This window comes from Pocillopora verrucosa, chromosome 5 (genome assembly GCF_036669915.1).
Source record: "Pocillopora verrucosa isolate sample1 chromosome 5, ASM3666991v2, whole genome shotgun sequence".
NCBI classification, from domain to species: Eukaryota; Metazoa; Cnidaria; class Anthozoa; order Scleractinia; family Pocilloporidae; genus Pocillopora; species Pocillopora verrucosa.
Window position 1 is genome coordinate 3,543,539 of NC_089316.1, and position 18,001 is coordinate 3,561,539.

Genomic DNA, 18,001 nt, shown 5'->3' on the forward strand with positions numbered 1-18,001 from the left:
GTGGGGTTAAATTTTTGAGAGAAAGGTCGGCCGAGGCAATGAGCGATTAGCTGTGTGTGAGGAGACCGAGTGTAGAGTTGGCCGCTACGTTGCCGAAGAGGAGTGGGGACGAAAATCCGTCAAGAATAACCGGTCGGTATATGTATCTCTGCCGAAAGGCCCTGAATATAAGTCGAGGTCTGCCATAAAGGACAGGCATTTCTGTTGTGGTCACATGCTATATCCAGCGGTAGATCGCCAAAATTCTGTGCTGTATAAGCGATGCTTTCCAGCCCTTAACGACACTCTCGTCGATGAGAATAACAACATCTTGTAGCCGTAGGGAACAGACTTTGGATCATGGCCATAGCACATTAATATGAGAATACTTATTGAGACGATTTGTTGCTTTTTCAGGCTTCAGCGAAATTCAACTCAGAAAAGAAAAAAAAAACACCACTTGAGTTTGGAACATCCTTATTAGTTACTTAACGACAACCTTAAGCGTCCCCATTAGACAAGTACTCATTTAACAAAATCCTTTTTACGCAATAAGTCTAAACTGAAGCACCATACAACGTTTGGTCCCTACCTCAACTGTATGAAACTTGAATTATATAATACAACGTATGTAACGATTACCCAAACAAATTTCTTTTTGAGAAGCGTGGAACAAAGAAATAATTCCGAGTACCCACAAGGAATCCAACCACAGACCTTCGGGCAGATTCCGCGCTCCGTTGCTCTACCACTGAGCCACAGAGACTCCACGGTGAGCGAGGTCTATTACGAAGTTCATATGATACGCGTCCTGCATACTGCTAGGATCAGCAGTGTTGATAGCGTAATTTTTGCAGATAGAATTAAGAGAGATGGTAAGTTTTGAGCTCGATAAAGAAACAGAGAAAGATGTTGCATTTTATAGTTTCTGTTTAAAACTAATCTGCAAGGGCCTGTTTTACTGGATTTCCCTCAAGGTATTATTCTTGTTAGTCAAACGTTTAAGGTAAGTCCTGTCAGGTAGGTTGAGAAGGGTATAAATTTCTCAACACTAATTGGAAGCATGCGCGGGGGCTCATGCTTCTAAACATGCAGTGATTATTTTGGAGCATGCGCCTTGACGATTGCCAAATTTTTCTAATAATTTGAGCCGTAACGTTTGCCAGTACTCTAATTGGCGCGTGAGTTATCGTAAACCACATATGGACTGTTTTTTATAACGGTTTGTTTTGCCTCATATCATCATGATCAAACCGAGATATAAGTATCTGGTTAGCATTATGGTACTAAATAAGGTTAGAGTCTGAAAACCGCACTTTATTTGCTCCTAAACTGTATGCAGTGCATAACGACATGCGTGGATCCGGAGCAAACAGGAGGATTCATTTTCTATGGTGTAAAACTCTGTTGATATTCATCTTTGTTTTAAACGTGGCTCTGTTCGTCATGTTCAACGGCCTTTTTCTTCACTACAGTGACCCGTTAGGTGAGTGTGCCACAGTCAAAATGTTTAGCAGTGATTGAAGTAAACAGCGAAGTAATTTGAACATACGTTTAAAAGAAGTGATACCCCGAAGCATTTGACCTCTACAATGGTAAATCTTTCAGCTATGCCTGAGCCTTCCCCGTTTATAATGGTGTGATATTTTACAAAATTTTAAAAAGCATCCTTCGAGTGAGTAAAATTTGAACGAAAAGGTGTAGTTTTGATTTCGTTTCAGGCGCGTCTTTGTTGACGATTCATGTTAATTAGCATGACGATTCATCGTCTGTGAGATCACAAAGAGTCATTTCTGAATCGATTCCATTGACATAACCACCATTTTCCGAACATTTCTCCTTAATAATATCTGTCTTTTTCGGCAAAACGATTATGAAGACTTTAAACTTTATAAAGAGGATATCTTCGTTAAATTATCAGTCGCTTTTAACGTCCAAACATTTTTTATTTTCCCATGGTCTGACATTTTCCCGGGAATTCCACACAACATCTTCGATACAGTCACATTTCGTCCACAATATCTTGAGAATCAGTGAATTATTTAAATAAAACAGTGAACTTTAAAAAAAATTTTCCATTTTTTTATTCAAAACAAGGAAGACATTTCGCCTGTGAAGGTGGAAAGCCCTCGACAAACAATGCATACTTAAGGGAATGAAAGCGTCGCCATTGGTTATCAGACCGAACAAAGTACTCTCCACGATTCCGTAACGAGAATCGATGTAATGAAACCAACAGGGAATAATAATGTATTTTTCATTTACGATTGTTCTACATTGATCAGTTGATGTTTGATTAATTTTATTTCGTTAGTTTTTTCCGTTTCGTTTGGCCTTGAATCGTTTTTCTGATCGCAAAACAGTAAAAACCAGAGTAAGAGAACTTCGTTTAAGTAGTGTAAGTCTTTATCAAACTGCAAATTAAACCTTTTGTTAAACGGTGAGCACGTGTTTTTTTTGTCTCGGTTTTGAAGATTGCACTCATTTTAACATCATCTTTTTTTACAGATAGCGATTCTACCAATTTTAAATTTCAAGTTTTAGAAAGCGAAAAGTCCTATGAAAATCCTTATTCAGAAGAGACTGAAGAGAATCCGGTGTTAAGCATAGATGAAATCCTACTTCCAGATCAGAAAGAAAATGAAAATTTCCTCATTGATGACGAAGATTATAAAGATGACAACGAAGACGATGATAAAAACGGCGACGGCAATGACAGTCAAATCGACGACGACCAGCGTACTGAAGAAAATGAGTATTACGAGGGTGATAATCATAAAGAAATAAAAGAAGAACAGCAGCAGATAACAGAAGAGAAAGAATTCGAAGACACTGCGACTATCTCATATGGTACTCCGCAAATTAAGCTTACCCCACAAGAAGAAGTAGAGGGAGAAGGCGAAGGAGTAGAGGAAAGAGAGGAAAAAGAAGAAGGCAAAGAAAAGAAAGAGAATGAAAATAAAGAGCACACAACGTCTGTCCCACATAATACTCAGAAAATGAACCCTAGCGGTAAACCAAGCTTTTCACTTGACCAAAACGTGACAATTCCTTCGCACTCCCTCACCGTTGGAAATTTTTCTCAACCAACGAAGAAGCCTTCAATCAATATTCCACGAAATGTAGAAACTACTACAACAGAGAGAGACAAGCCACCTGAAGACAAACCTGCTTTTGTTGCAGCCGAGCCAATTACTCAAGAAGTCTTGGACAGAATAGCAGAAGATATGGAAGTCCGTTTTGAAGTGTTGGAGGATATAAGAAAAGCGAAAGTAGCTTTACGAAATCAAGGAATGAAAGCAATTGATGGAAATCGATGGTCTGTTCATTTTTGTGTAACAACTGGAATGGAACATGCCCATCTTGTGCGCAGGCCGGAAGGGTACGTCCTCCCCAATCAAACGTCAATAAAACTCACACATTTTAATGGTTGTGCTTATAAGTTAGAACCCACAAAGGACTTCAAGCCTATTCTTCCTGGGAACTCACTAGAATTTTGGGTGAACATCGGGCCAACGATTGCTCGGAGTGATTTGGGACCTCGATGGTACGTTGCTGCAGAAGGGTTGCAACCAAGGGTCATTTCCAATACTGCTGATGAGAGTCTGGACTTTGTGTTCCTTTCGAAAAGAAAAAGATCCTGGGATAGGTTTGGACATAACGATGTGGAAGATCTTGGAACAGCACCTCTTTTGGTGATTCCAACGCCTTTAGAGATTTTAGGATCGAACGTATCCAGGAAGATTCACATTGATAGCGAATGGGTCGTGGTTGGAGAGCTTGGGTTAGAAATTGAGGCAAAGTTCGTTGCAGGTGATACACGATTTTACTGAGCGTGTTAAGTTTGGTATAGCTTTTTTTCAGTAGAAACTCTAAAATAACAAATAGATAAAAAGGGACAAAAGGCTAGTTATAAAAGAGACCAGATCTCTATTGGTTCATAATTTGCCTCTTCAATTCCTCATATTCAGGTTGTGTAGGGAAAACTTGCGGTGTCATATAAAATTCAGCATATTTTGAAAGTCAGAGGAAAGTTTTTCAAAGTTTTTAACCTCGTTTAATCCTACATGTAAAATACTTTCAGTTGTTTATATCTCTTAGGTTAGGCCTAAAACTTAAATAACTATGTTTAACTTAGCTTGTTAAGCCTAAATTAATCCACGATCCGATTCATTACTCTATACAGATAAGCTTCAATTGCAAAAGTTTTTGTCTCAAACAAATGACAGAAGAGTTATCAAGCTCAGGCTTGATGAAACACAACTCGAAACGACAAAGGATGGGGGAACAAAGTTGAACCAGTCTTCCAGTGAAGCATACCAGCTGACTGTGGATGCGACTGAGGAGTTAATCACCATCACAGGAACTAGAAATGCTGGTGTGTTCTATGGTATCCAGACTCTTCTCGCTCTTATGGATGATCAAGGCTTGGTTCCCCAGGTCTCAATAAGAGATTCACCTCGTTTTCCGTACCGAGGGTTGATGGTCGACGTTGCTCGCAATTTTCAACCAAAGCAGGAAATTATGAAGCTTTTGGATGTCATGGCGATGTACAAAATGAACAAGCTTCATTTTCATCTCTCAGATAATGAAGGGTGGAGACTGGAAATACCAGGAATAGAGGAGTTGACTTTGGTGAGGGACTGGTCCTTATCTATCGAATGGGAGAGGGGGGAAGGGGATAAAAATAATACATTTTGCCTGATCCCCCTGAGGCTCTGTAGCATTCTAATGATCCCCCCTCATTATCAGTTAATTTTCCTTTATCCCCCTTTATACTCTGTTAGGGACAACTGATCCCCTCTCCGTCCCCCTTGAAAATTATTTGATCTCTACCAAAACCCTGAAACATCCCCCCCCCCACCCTCCACCACCACCACCGGCGATAGAAAATTTACTTATCCTGTGGATCTTTCTTAAAACGACTTAATGTGTAATTTCCTATCGAAATTGTGGATTTTTCGCGCAATCGAAGCAGCTCTTTTACGATGATTGTTTACGTAAATTGATGTCCAAGATGGTGTGGACCTTCATCTACGGGTACTGGAGTAAGTTCTAAAAGCCATGGGATTCAGTCTACTATGCAGACTTTCCCTTAGTTTAGAAAAAGTCAGGACAAGGATTAACTTCAATTTTTTTACTTTGAGGTTGGTGGTAAAAGATGTTACGACGAGAAAGAAAAGACTTGTATTTTATCTCAACTCGGTTCAGGCCCCGACACCACCACCTCGGGAACTGGGCACTACTCTACCGAAGACTATCGGGAAATTCTCCGTCACGCGACACAACTTCACATTCAAGTGATTCCAGAGTTCGACTTTCCAGGTCACAGTCACGCAGCTATCAAAAGCATGATATCTCGGCATGACAGACTGCTACATGAAGGGAAGGAGAAAGATGCGACGATGTATCTCCTCAATGATTTCAGAGATGAGTCCCGGTATTTTTCGGTGCAAGCGTTCACCGACGAAACCGCTTCTGTTTGTTTGAACTCAACATACGACCTAATGGAGTACGTCCTACATATGATAATGACCTTGCACAGCGATATTCAACCGCTGACCGTGTTTCACTTTGGAGGAGATGAAGTTCCTGGCGGGGCGTGGCAGAAATCACCAGAGTGTGAAAAACTAGCTAAGATTTTAAACATTGGATATCGTACCCCTCAGACGCACAAGCTGTTAAAGGCATACTTCTTAAAGCGTATTTCGAATATCACGGCAAAAATGGGTATTAATTTGGCTGGCTGGGGAGATTACCTATTCGAGCATACTACACGTACGGTATTACCACGGGAATTTTTCTTAAACAAGGAAGTATACTCGTTTGCATGGAGCACAACTGGAGCTTCAAGAAATAATCACGAAGTGTCTTTAATGGCTAATCATGGATATAAGGTGACTGCTTTTAACGGTTTTTCCAACTGTATTCTTGCAATGTTTTAAGAACTCATAGTCGGAGCTTTTTTTATAGAATGGGGTTCAATAAAACGAAGTGGGAGACACTGCTCGACAGATCGAGGATTAAAAAACTCGTATTGGCTGAGGCGGTTGGCTCTCGTTTGAGAGGTCTGGGCTTCAGCTCTTGCAGGTCACTGTGCTGCGCTGTTGAATGAGACACTCCCGTTTTACAGTGCCACGCCTCGACCAGGAGTGTCAACTGTCAGGGATACTTAACAAAATCCAGGGGGAGGAGGGGTGTGACAAAAAGATCCTCAAAGGTTTTTTCTATAAGGAATCACTTAAAATGCAGAAAAAAGCAGTATAAAGGACTTCAGAAAGTCTTAAACTGGATTGGTTTTTGTATAGTATAACCACGAAATTCTTTATTTGATGTTCTAGATATTCCTTTTCGTGAAGTTCTAAAATTTGTCCCATCTCAAGATGCAGTTTGCTAAGTCCAGTCTCAGCATGTTCATAGAGGCACATGTTCACTCCCAGACTCGACATCATTTTTCGGGCTTTAATTTCCCGCTTTCTTTAACTGCATCTCACATGTTACGACTAATCATCATTCATCATCCACAGATCATATATAGCTAATCCAATGTATTATTGGTACATTTCAGGTTGTGCTCTCAAACCCTGATTACATCTATCTTGATCATCCCTACGAACCCAACCAGGACGAAAGAGGAAAGTACTGGGCAACCCCCTATTCAGACACTCGCTAAATATTCAACTACATGCCAGATAGCCTCTATGAAGACATCGATCAGATAAAAAACTGTACTAACTTGAAGGGTTGCGTGGACGGACGAAGAAATGTCTTAGGTAGGAGGGCTTATGTTCAATCACTAACTCAGTTCTAGATTCAAACATATCAAATCATTCTCCGTGTTTATCCGATAGGTGTCGAGGCAGCAGTCTGGGGCGAGACAATAAGAACCCCTGATCACATGTTCCGCATGTTGTTCCCACGTCTTCTTGCGTTGGCGGAACGGGCTTGGCACAAAGCACCATGGGAAACGATAGGCGACAGGAAGGCACAAGATCGTGAAAGGACTGGCGACTGGGTGAAGTTTGCGAACTCTCTTGGTTATAGAGAGCTGGGTCGGCTCGACAAAATGAACGTTAAATACCACTTAACACCACCAGGAGCAAGGTAAGAATAGACTTTGGCTAAGCAAAGCCCGAGAGAAGATTAATCTCTGTTATTGAGTTTTCTACATCAGGAGCGGATCCAGAGGAAGGGTACCGAATTCAAAACCACCCGCTCCTTTCGCCATCAGAGCTGTATTTTTTTTAACTTGTCTGACACAAAAATCGCTCCAAGGGGTGGATAGTCGACACGCGTCTTTGAGTAGTACTTTTTAATGGTCTGACAAGTAATCACGAGTAAAGGAGGGCCCATGGAGGAGGGGGGGGGGGACGGGTATGGATTGGCCAAAATGCAATTTTCTATTCAAAAAGGTTTTGTTGTCTGAATCAACACTTAGACTCCTCCAATTAAAACTCGTTTGACCCTTCCCTGCACATGGGTCTTATCCATGTAAAATCCCTCTCGCGCTTTTGTTGGATAACTCCAGAAATCGTAGATCATAAGAGGATCTGAAATTTTATTTTTTCGACGATTACATTAATGACTCGTTGACTGGAAAAAAGCTTTTCTCGTATATCCACAACTTGGCAATCATTAGCTATTGTGGTAATGAATACGCAGTACTTTTAATATCAGTGGAAACTCATTAACAGGAGATTTATCATCAATAATAAGGCAGCCATATGATGTCAAGTGACCCACTCTAGATTTGTAGATAAGAAGCTTGAAGTCAGAGCTATGCTGCCAGGTCTACGTGTTGAGTATTCTACAGACGATGGAGTCACGTGGAATGACGTCACACTTGAAACTGAGGTTGACGGGAGAGTTAAGTTGAGGACAAGGTATGAATTTTTTCTCTGAAGAAACCGCTAGTATACTGCTTGGTATCATCCGAGTGGAATGGCAATTTTAGTGTCCAATACATATCAACGAATTTAACGAAAAGAGCCGAATGTGAACAACTTGTGCAAATCATGATATTTAGGTATCCTGCTTGAAAAGTGCTTGCATGCCTTTGTTGGAACATACACCTTAAACAAAATTCAGGAGAACTATGCGTGTATCTTGGTCCGAAAATAACGATCATCATTTTTTACGAGGAAACATGTGTAATGAAGTGTCCTTCTTTTGATCACACATTTTGGAACGAGCTTAAAAACAAAGTTTATTTACCAAGGAGAGAATTTAAGGATCACTCGGTTTTTCTGTCTTTCAGATCACCTGACAACAAAACCGTCGGCAGAGAAATCGAGTTTGAACCACCGACACTCACAACGAAAGTAGAAACTGTAATTAAACCGAGACCTGAGAGTAAACGAGAGCAAGAAACAGAAAACAATCACATAAACGTGAATGATAACGATACTAGTGACAGCGATAACGACGAAAGCAACAATTCCAGCAAGGACACTGGAGATATTAGGGAAAAAAATAGCGATAATGAAAAAGCTAACTTGAACACCGACAGCATCGACAACGGTAAAGATAACCATAACAATAATGATGATAATAACAGTGATGACAATGACCAGAAAGACGAAGGCAAGGAAACACAGAATACATAACAGCACTGGGATTAAAGACATTTTTTATAGGTTATTGTATGAATTTTGTCATAACCCTAAATTTTATTGGCTCTTTTGTATCGAATTATTAGTCAACCGATAAAGTTTCACGCCTTGTTTCATTCAAGATTGAGATATGATACTTTTGAAATTCAAATAATCTAGCATTCAATTAATCACTGGAACACCTGGGGAAAATATTTATTTCTAATAATTGAGAGTTGATAACTTTCCATAAAAACGCACACCAAATGTTTGATGCAGTGGGCGTAATTAGTCTATAAAAAAACTGTTGTGTTGATTGTCACAAGAAGAATTTTCTGACATACTCTGAGTGTTCTTTTCCTGCGGATGGGATGAGACAGAAGTTGATCTCCATGGCTACTTCCACATCCAAAATAGCACAATTACGGTAACGCCAACAAGAATGGAAAGATGCGAAGTCACTAAATGAGAACAGTTCACAGGATTTGGAAAATTTATCAGAACTGTTCTGCTATGATGTCGGCCGTCCACGGAACTGCAAGTATCAAACAAGAGCATTGAAAACATGATCAAAATTAATTATTTGCTTAACTTCAATAACATAAAGGTGATGAGAGGCAAAGTAAGATGGAAATTTATGTCCCAGCTGAGAACAAAAACAACCAGTAACATCCTCCCGGAAATTTAGAATACGTTTTATGTTATGCAGCCGTTTTTCCATAGCCTTCAATTTCGAAAGAGGAGAGGGGAGGGTAAGTTATACCAAGAACAAAACTGAGAGAGGATTCTAAGATACGTGTAAACTTCCTCCCCCTCCTTACTGTCAAAATCCCCCCCCCCTCACCCCTGAAGGCTCCATTATCCCATCTGTATGTCATATCAACATCAGCAAGATGAAATCTCACCTTGTTCGTAGATAAATTTTTCCTCCTAATTTGGAAACATCTTCAACATTTTTCCACGATTCACCATCAACTGAATACTGGAATTTAAGTCCTGGAAATGCATTTGTGATTTTCACTTTGCCGTCGTCAACGCTATAGCAAGAGTTAAGGAAAAACTCAGTTTATAATTCTTAACCTCATTGCTTTTTACATCCTATAATACAATAATCTATGAAAACCTAATATTGCTTAGCGCTAGGAACTCTTTCTGGAAATTTCAATGATAATATCTCCTCATCCCTCTGCCGGTACCACGCATGGAGCGAGAAGTACCTTTATGCTCGACAAGAATAGTCTCGTACACAAACCTTTCACAGTTACACGGACCTCAAACTCACTCCGATCAAATTATGTTGGCATGGATTCTCTACTCACCGTACTCCAGGTGGTTTCACATGATAAGCCACCCCCATCTTGTCAAGTCGACCCAGTTCCCTGTACCCGACTTTGTTCGCAAACTCTTTCCAGTTCTCCTTCCTTTTGGCATCTCTCTCCTTTTTGTCAGCGATCCTTTCCCATGATGCTTTATGCCAAGCACGTTCCGCCAGTGCCAACAAACGAGGGAATATCATGGAGTACATTTGGTCAGAGGTTCTTACTGTTTCTGTCCACAGATGGCCTTGTATTCCTAAATTCATACAAAAACAACAAAAATAGATCCACAATTGGAAAAAACGAATAAATCTTGAGTAATGTTTACTCTTTTATTATTGAAACTCTTCAAGTGGCAGGAAGAATCTCGGAAGTTCAAACTTACCTACAATATTATCTTTTTTCTTCAAGTCTGGACAATCGGTAGTATTCTCACACACTTCCTCTTTGGTCAGCGGTTCACCGCTACGCTTAGTTTCTATATTCCCATATAAGTCATCCGGAAGAAAACCAAACGTTTTTTGAGTGTCCGTGAAGCGCGTCGCCCAGTAGAATCCACGCTCTTCCGGGTCAGGTTCGTAAGGGTGGTCAAAATACAAGTGAGTAGCCTGGGACATGATCACCTACAAAATTGAATAATCAACAGCTGCAAATAGAAGAGCGATGAAGAAAATTTGGCTTTCCTCTTAGCCCAGGTTCAAGGAAAAGATCAACTCCACGGATAAAGTTTAGGGACACTAAATAAAAATGCGCTGATGATGAATCCCAAAGGAGGGTCCTGAGAGTCCAGACTTTCCCTTCACTCTCTCATCAGAACTGTGTGTTTCTTCACTGCTTGGCTGGCACTAAAATTCTCGCAACGACAGGATCGCATATAACGACTGCAACTGGGGTGTTTAAATGCGAATGAAGGAAATGGGGGGGGGGGGGAAATAGTCGAGTTTGGGGTATCCCCTGTCATTATATCACTTTACCTGATAACCCGCATTTGCTAGTTCATACGCTCGTTTACCACTTCCCCACTCCCAAATATTGTTCCATGTGTAACCATACACTCGATTGTTCTTTATCAACCTCCTATCGTACGGCTCATTTTGATGGCTCATCAGGCCATCTTCCCATCCCGCAAGATCAAGGTTGTGATCGGCAGTTATATTGGAGACGCGCTGAACAAAATATTCTTTCAACTTGTCCACCATTTTACCTCCAGATTTGGCGAGTCCCAGGCTCTGCACAAGTTTCTCACACTGGGTGGAATTGGTCCAAGCACCATGTGCCACCTCGTCTCCGCCGAAGTGGAAAATGGTCAGCGGCTGTGTATCGTAATGAATGCCAACGACAGCTTTAACTAGATCGGATACAAAAGTGTACGTGGACTCCATGCAGGGATTAATGGCATCGCCTGTATAGTGTTGTACGGAAAGATATTGCGATGTGTCATTCATGTCGTATAGGAGATATTTTTCGGCTCCTGCCTTATCTCCCTGGGCTAATAATTTGTGATATCGTGCCTCCATTGCTTTAATGGCGGCATTTCCGTGTCCTGGCATATCAAATTCGGGGATGACTTGAATATGACGAGATTTTGCGTATTCAAGTATCTCTTTGTATTCGTTGACCCCATAGTGGCCTGATCCCGAATTGGACGAGTCGGGACCTGAGCCGAGTTGCGGTAAGATGCACCGGGTACCTTGCAAATCAAAACAACGCTGACCTCCCACCTGAAAAAACAACACAAAAAGTTGATAAAAAACTAGCTATAATACATTTAAATTCTGGTTTTTAATCGGTTTATGGCCATACCAGCTAATCTCATATGCAGCGGACTTTTTCACTGAAATAAACACGGCATTATTTTAATGTATGTAGCAGATTTTTAAGATATTTCTAAAGGGGTGTTTTTAACCAGGAAATTATTCCAAGTGACCAAGAAAGTTGGAACTCCACCTGAATAGGATACCAATCCCTCGCAGGTTAACACCGAGTATTTTGGTCCTCAGGGCTTCTCTGACAGTTTGCCAGGACTCATTTAACCTCCTGAGCAAAGAGAGGAACCATAACATTCCCTTGTGTTTCCCACGAATACAAATCAGTTACTCGTGCGTGACTCGAGACTGCAAGATACACTTGAATCGCCCCCCTTCCCCTTTCCTCCCGCCCAGATGCAAGAAGGTGTAGGCTGCCACTAAAAGCTTCATCGCACATTTATCTTTCACCTCTGTAAGTTCGGGGAATCCAGGAATCTCCAGTCTCCATCCTTCATCATCAGTGAGATGGAAATGAAACTTGTTAAGCTTGTACATCGCCATGGTGTCCAATAACTTGAGCACGTGATCCTTAGCTACAAAATTACGGCCCACATCCAAGTGTAAACCGCGATAAGAATACCTTGGTGCATCCTTAATGGACACTTTAGGGACCCTGCCTTTTGAGTTCCTTAACGCCAAAAGGGTTTGCACGCCATAGAATACACCAGCTGGGCCCTTGCCTGTGATGGCGATGAGTTCCTTAGAAGAGTCTACTTCGAGACTGTACGACTCATCTGGGCTTGGAAACTGCTGACCGTCTTTTGCAGGCACAGAAACATCTCCTTTGAGGAGTTTGATAGCTTTAGTGTCTCTTGGTGTAGAAGTTGAGACCTTGAGACCGAGCTTGTCTTCAAAAACAAACAAACAAACAAACAAACTAAAAAATAATGAAATTTATGAAAGGTTCTCATTTATAGGTTCTCGAAATTATAGAAAATTGCAACGAAAGATTCTTGAAAGTTGAGCAATACTAACAAAAATTTCAACCACGATCACTCACGTTTGCCTAAGTCTTTCTACGTCTCGAGAAATAGTTTGAAATTTTACTTCTTTCTCAAGAATTCAAGACTCTGCGAGCCTGAATACCATACCTTTCAGAGGGGCAGCTTCGTTCTCTAGACCTGCTTGAATGTACACTGTCCATTGTGACGTAATAGTTACGCCATCCTCTTCATCCAGTGTGATTGAGACAGGGGTTGGAATGACGTCATAGGGGGCACTCTTTAAATCCGAAACAAAGTCTTTTTCGTAACGTTGTTTCGGCGTGTACGGGTTGTATACATCTTTAGTGGAACGCTTCCATTTTTCTTTGGTGTCAAAGTTTCCAACAAAATTCAGCTCTTCGTCGTCTGTGTTCGTAATTACTCGCGGGCTCAAACCTTCAGCGGTTATGAACCAATTTGGCATGACGTCAGTACGCGCAACGGACCATGCATCTGCCTTGAATTTGAATGTCAGAGAATCGCCGGTTGTTATCTCTTTAAAGTCACTCGTTGTCTCGAATTTGGTAAGGCACCCGTCAACATGGGTAAATTTGATTCCGCTGTCCCCTGGGATTACATAACCTGAAGGGTTATGCTTCAAATGTTGTGATTCCACCATGCGAATACTACAGAAGTACACAGACCAATTGCCATGTTTGATGGGTGAACTCCCTCTGTTAGTCAGAGTTATTTGTGCCAGAAATACGGGACCTGATCCATTAGGAACCTTGATCAGGTTATTCAGCACGTCGTACCGTATTTCCATGTTTGAAGCCAATTTATTGAGTTCATCCTGGGCAGAGCCTTAGAATAAAGAAAATAATAAAGTATTTGGTCACAACAGGTGAAAATATTTAATGTATTAATCACACTAGCCTGGCAAGTTCCCACACTCCCACGACTTGGTAAATTATTAAAGAGCCCATACCATCGGCTTCAGTGAATCTTATATGGAAATTCCAGCAGCAGATCTCCGAAAAGAAAAAAACGGCAAACAAGTTGTGCTTGGAGAGGGACGGGAGGGGAGGGGGTAGTCTCCTTCGCACCCACGCCTTTGGTTTGTTCCATCATGTGAAAACGCGAGCGCGAGGGGACTTGTGATGGGGTGCAAAAAATAGCGACGTGACTGTAATAGAAAACGATGAGTTTTTTTACCGAAAAAGTTAGAAATACCTGTTGACATTACTAAATGTAGCAATTTACAGGCAAAGGGATTTTTTTCTAACTAAACATACATACTGTTACAATTTCACAGAAGCGAGTTTTTAACGCACTTCTGTCCGAGACTTTGACAGAAGAGACTCATCATTGAAGGAAATTATCGGAGATGAATTCCGAAGATTGGCACAAACTCAAACTTATATTCTTGAAATCGTGACGTTCGCGTGACCGAGAACATTACGCAATAATCCATGACAAAGAAAACAAAGCTTACCCACAGCGACGAAATGCTCTGAATTTCTCCTCTCAGAGTTATGATAAAAAGAAGAAATAATACATATTTTTTTTAAGACTAGGACAGAAAAAAACCTATCGTTGATAATTGACGGTTAGAATCGAAAAGTAGTGGAATTATCCTAATCAGATCACATTGTGAAATGTGCAACTCTTCCGACTTAAAGTAAAAACGAAACGAAATGAAACCAATATCTACGGATAATCGCACAGAAGAAAGCATTTTGGAAAAGCTAACAGATTCAAATAGGCACTTATCCAGTTAAAATACACACAAGATTAATTGTTTTTCCTTTTTGGCGTGATGTTTGGGAAAACTGTAGATTACATAGCAACCTAAGTGACAGCTTCACTGACGTGTGGTGGTGATTTTAGCACATCAAGTTATGTAAAATTTCGAAATGCACTAACGAAGAATTAGACAAAGTATAACGCCTCATTGAAATTCGGGGTTAAACCAGTTCCACTTCACCATCAGATGTTCTACCTAAATCATCAGGAAACTTATATGCCAGTATCCCAATTAAGCTATACACGACATACACCATATTGATATCCGCTAAAAACTACGCGTCACAGTAATAGTTCATCAGTTCACTAAAATGCAAATTGGTGGCAGCATTTCCTACAGTTAAGCCTTTCTGAAATGCACAACCGAATCACAAAGGAAGGTTGCTGCATTGCCGTCCAATTTGTGTTTGCTGAGCATTATCTTTACGGTTGGCGTTACAATCTAACCGAAAGAAAATATCGTTACAAAACACGTCTCAGGAATAGTTGCAGGCAGCTAGAGATGGATGAAAATGCATAAGCAGCCTCACTAACCTGCAGCTACATGCAGAAACCCACTCATGAATAAAAACAAAGATACTATCATCGTTTTTGTTGCCAATTTCGCTTTCCCTGAAGCAGCACAGGTCTGAACAAAGGAACACAACAAATACAATAACAGATCACATTTCACAAACACACCTGTCAATTTGTATGTCAATTTCTCGTGGCTGCTTCATTTACTTGCCACGCTTGGTTCACCGCAGTGATAATGAATTGTAACGCATAATAACATTATTCTCACTATGAATGGAGTTAAACCTTTGTTTCAGAAAATAACTTTTGGGGTAAATTGTACAAACTTCACCCCTGAAAAAAGATGCAATTTTATATTTGCAAATCACTTATCATGATCTGATACGCAGAGAACAGAACACGTTGTGATGATAGAGACGTTTTCTTTGTCTAACTGACGACTCTAAACAAAAAAAATAAAATAAAATAAAATAAAGATAGTCTATTGGATAGTCACAATATAAAGTATGATCGATGGTGTTCATATCATGTTTTTATCAGCCTGAAAAAATAGTTATAATTTTTGGGCTAAAAAAGATAGCAATACTAAAATTCTACTTAACATTTACTAAGTAAAATGTTAATATACAAGCATTGACATTAATACTCTCTATTAATTGATCTGAGTAGTTTAGGGTTATGATATCACAAATTATCAAAACTGAGGTCTGAGTTATCTGCCTAAGCTAAAGCTTAAGGCAGATAATACAGACTTCGTGCAGTGCATGTCAGATGTCGAGTAACCTGAACCTACCGACTACTGTAAAGCTCTCCTCAACAAAGTGATTGGAGACTATGAAACAAGAACAAGCCAACAAGCCTAAATATGATACACAGTAACCCCACAGAGAGCTTGTGCACAGGCTATGATGCAAAAATCTCTTGCCTTGCAAACCTTAAAATTTTTCTATAGTCAACCAGCATGAGGTGACATTTCTACACTTCTCTTGCATACTGTGTCCCTCTACCATTCTGCATGACGGAGCAAGGGAGCCAGCAAATTTTAAAAGTTCCAAGTAAGTGTTGTAGCCGTCATATTTGATTGGTTACATCAAGAAAGCTTAGCAGAGGGGGGGGGGTTGGAGAAAGGAAGAAAAATTACCATCTCCCCCTCACTATTTATTTATTCTCAATGAACCATGTGACCTTTCAATAAGTAGACTTATCTCTTAGCTGTATACTTTCCTTGATCCTTCCAATCCCGTGTAACCCCTACAGCACTTCATCAGAATACTACACACTCATCAACCACAAAATACACCTGGAATGAAAGCTATTACTTCCCATGCATTCTTCCCATCATACAATACCAATCCAGCCCCCAACTCTGCTAAGCTAATCACCTCTTCCACCTGTTCCCTTTGCCTGAAAAAAAGCTCCATAGGGCATGAAAGGTACAACAGTTAACCAACTATTGAGACTCACAAGACCTATTGAATTTGACAAAAAAATTTCAATACAGCAGGTGCCCCATTGACACCATTCTTAGAAGCTAGCTGCTAAGCAGCTGATGGCACTCAAAAGAACTAGCATGGTGAACGCATGATAGAGCTCTTGATTTTTAGTGTAGAAAATATTCCCATAAGATAATGAAACCAAAGAAAGTGACCTAACAAAGATTACTACAAGTGGAAATATTAGAGAAAGTAGATCTGAAATATAAGATGAATGAACTACTTAAATAGGTGAAAATAGTGAAAGGCCTTCACATTTCACCGGTCGAAGACAGCAGTTCAAGCAGTCGAAAGCTCGTGATTTTTTTAATCGTATTAGCCACAGATCGTTCTTTCGTTCACAGATCATTTCTTTTTTCACGTAATTAAATAAGGTCTTTCGCTCGTAGTTAGACATTTAGCTTTCACAAATTTACTATAAATGACCAAATATGTATTATTATCAACAGCAACTTTCGGATTCTGCTTAAAAAAAGCTCTTTGAACAGTCATTGCATAAAGTAACTCCTCAGGAAAACAAATTGCGTGACATGCGTGATGTGTTTCCGTCTGCACGACAACGATTGTAAGTTCAAAATATTGAAAAGGCTTCAACGAAAAGACTACGAATACGTCTCGATTTATCTTTTGTTCATGAAGTTCCCACGTACTCTGTGAAGTCAAAGAGAATGTATTGACGCCGATACCGATTCAGGTGGAGGAACAACTCTTAAACTTTGAGGTTTTTTAAAGAGAAATGAGAGACTCCGAGACTCAACGTAAACATAAGTAAACGATATTCTGAAAGCGCACAATAAAAATGTTGCGAGACCCGCTGGTTTCAGTTTCCGCCCCTAATATAAAGAGGTTGTAAGTTCCGAAAACAGTGAACATTACCGGCAAGGACTCTGCCGTGACGCAGACGGGAAGAAAACTTGAAATAAAAGGTCTGCTACAACAAAATAAAGCCTTACGTAAACATTAATAAGGGATTTAAAACGTTTTCAACGTTGTCACGAAAACGAAATTTGTATAAAATCCTTAATTTCCCTATTTCTTCTACTTAACTTTGGCTAAATATGTTTATTGAATACTCGTTTAGTGGAAGAAAGGATATGAATTTGGATTCTTCAAATTTGTTTTTGTTTGTTCGAGTGCCCAAAATGCAAATGAGGCGGTAAGCGATATTACATTTCTACAAATAAGATGACATTGAGAAGGAAAATTGTCGAAAATTGGAAATACGTGTCTCTCAATTAAGGCTGCTTGCTAGCTTCTCAACTTTACTAGGTAATTTAATAATCGCTTACCTTTTCCGAAGAAATATCTAGCGGTCACGACAAACAGTACTGCGGTTAAAACGAAAAGAATCGATCTCCTGATTTTACGAGGAACCCATTTAAAGGCACCTTTCGATTCTCGGACCATCACAGATAGGATTGATACCCTGGACGGCATATTGCAGCCCAATTACAGAACTGATTCCTTCGGTCCATTCCCCGGTTCAGTGAGAGACATGAAGCCTCATGGCAAGTAACTAAGCCCAGTCCCTTTCAAACTTAGTATTGTTAGAGCGAAGTTTTGTTGTGG

General features: G+C 40.2%; 3 protein-coding genes across 4 annotated transcripts; 2 read left to right on the plus strand and 1 right to left on the minus strand.

Moving 5' to 3' along the window:
* Window positions 1-1,141: 1,141 nt before the first annotated feature.
* LOC131770471 (beta-hexosaminidase) lies at window positions 1,142-7,087 on the plus strand. The gene is given in 6 exon segments (XM_059086181.2): window positions 1,142-1,465; window positions 2,488-3,792; window positions 4,166-4,614; window positions 5,127-5,876; window positions 6,548-6,752; window positions 6,831-7,087. Coding segments are annotated over 6 exon segments (3,099 nt in total). The 5' UTR covers window positions 1,142-1,332.
* Window positions 7,088-7,517: 430 nt separating this feature from the next.
* LOC131770472 (beta-hexosaminidase) lies at window positions 7,518-17,935 on the minus strand. 2 transcript variants are annotated; one of them, XM_066167111.1, is made up of 8 exons: window positions 17,722-17,935; window positions 12,786-13,481; window positions 12,103-12,542; window positions 10,861-11,607; window positions 10,272-10,509; window positions 9,890-10,142; window positions 9,476-9,607; window positions 7,518-9,105 (listed from the first exon to the last, which is right to left on the minus strand). In XM_066167111.1, exons 1-8 carry the CDS (start codon window positions 17,867-17,869, stop codon window positions 8,967-8,969), a joined length of 2,793 nt encoding a protein of 930 aa, XP_066023208.1. In that variant the 5' UTR covers window positions 17,870-17,935; the 3' UTR covers window positions 7,518-8,966. The 2 variants fall into 2 exon arrangements, with proteins under 2 accessions (XP_066023208.1, XP_066023209.1); XM_066167112.1 differs by lacking the exon at window positions 17,722-17,935 and adding an exon at window positions 14,958-15,051.
* Window positions 7,737-8,597, plus strand: LOC136280997 (putative uncharacterized protein DDB_G0267716). Its single transcript, XM_066167113.1, has 2 exons — window positions 7,737-7,862; window positions 8,237-8,597. Exons 1-2 carry the CDS (start codon window positions 7,759-7,761, stop codon window positions 8,583-8,585), a joined length of 453 nt encoding a protein of 150 aa, XP_066023210.1. The 5' UTR covers window positions 7,737-7,758; the 3' UTR covers window positions 8,586-8,597.
* Window positions 17,936-18,001: the final 66 nt, after the last annotated feature.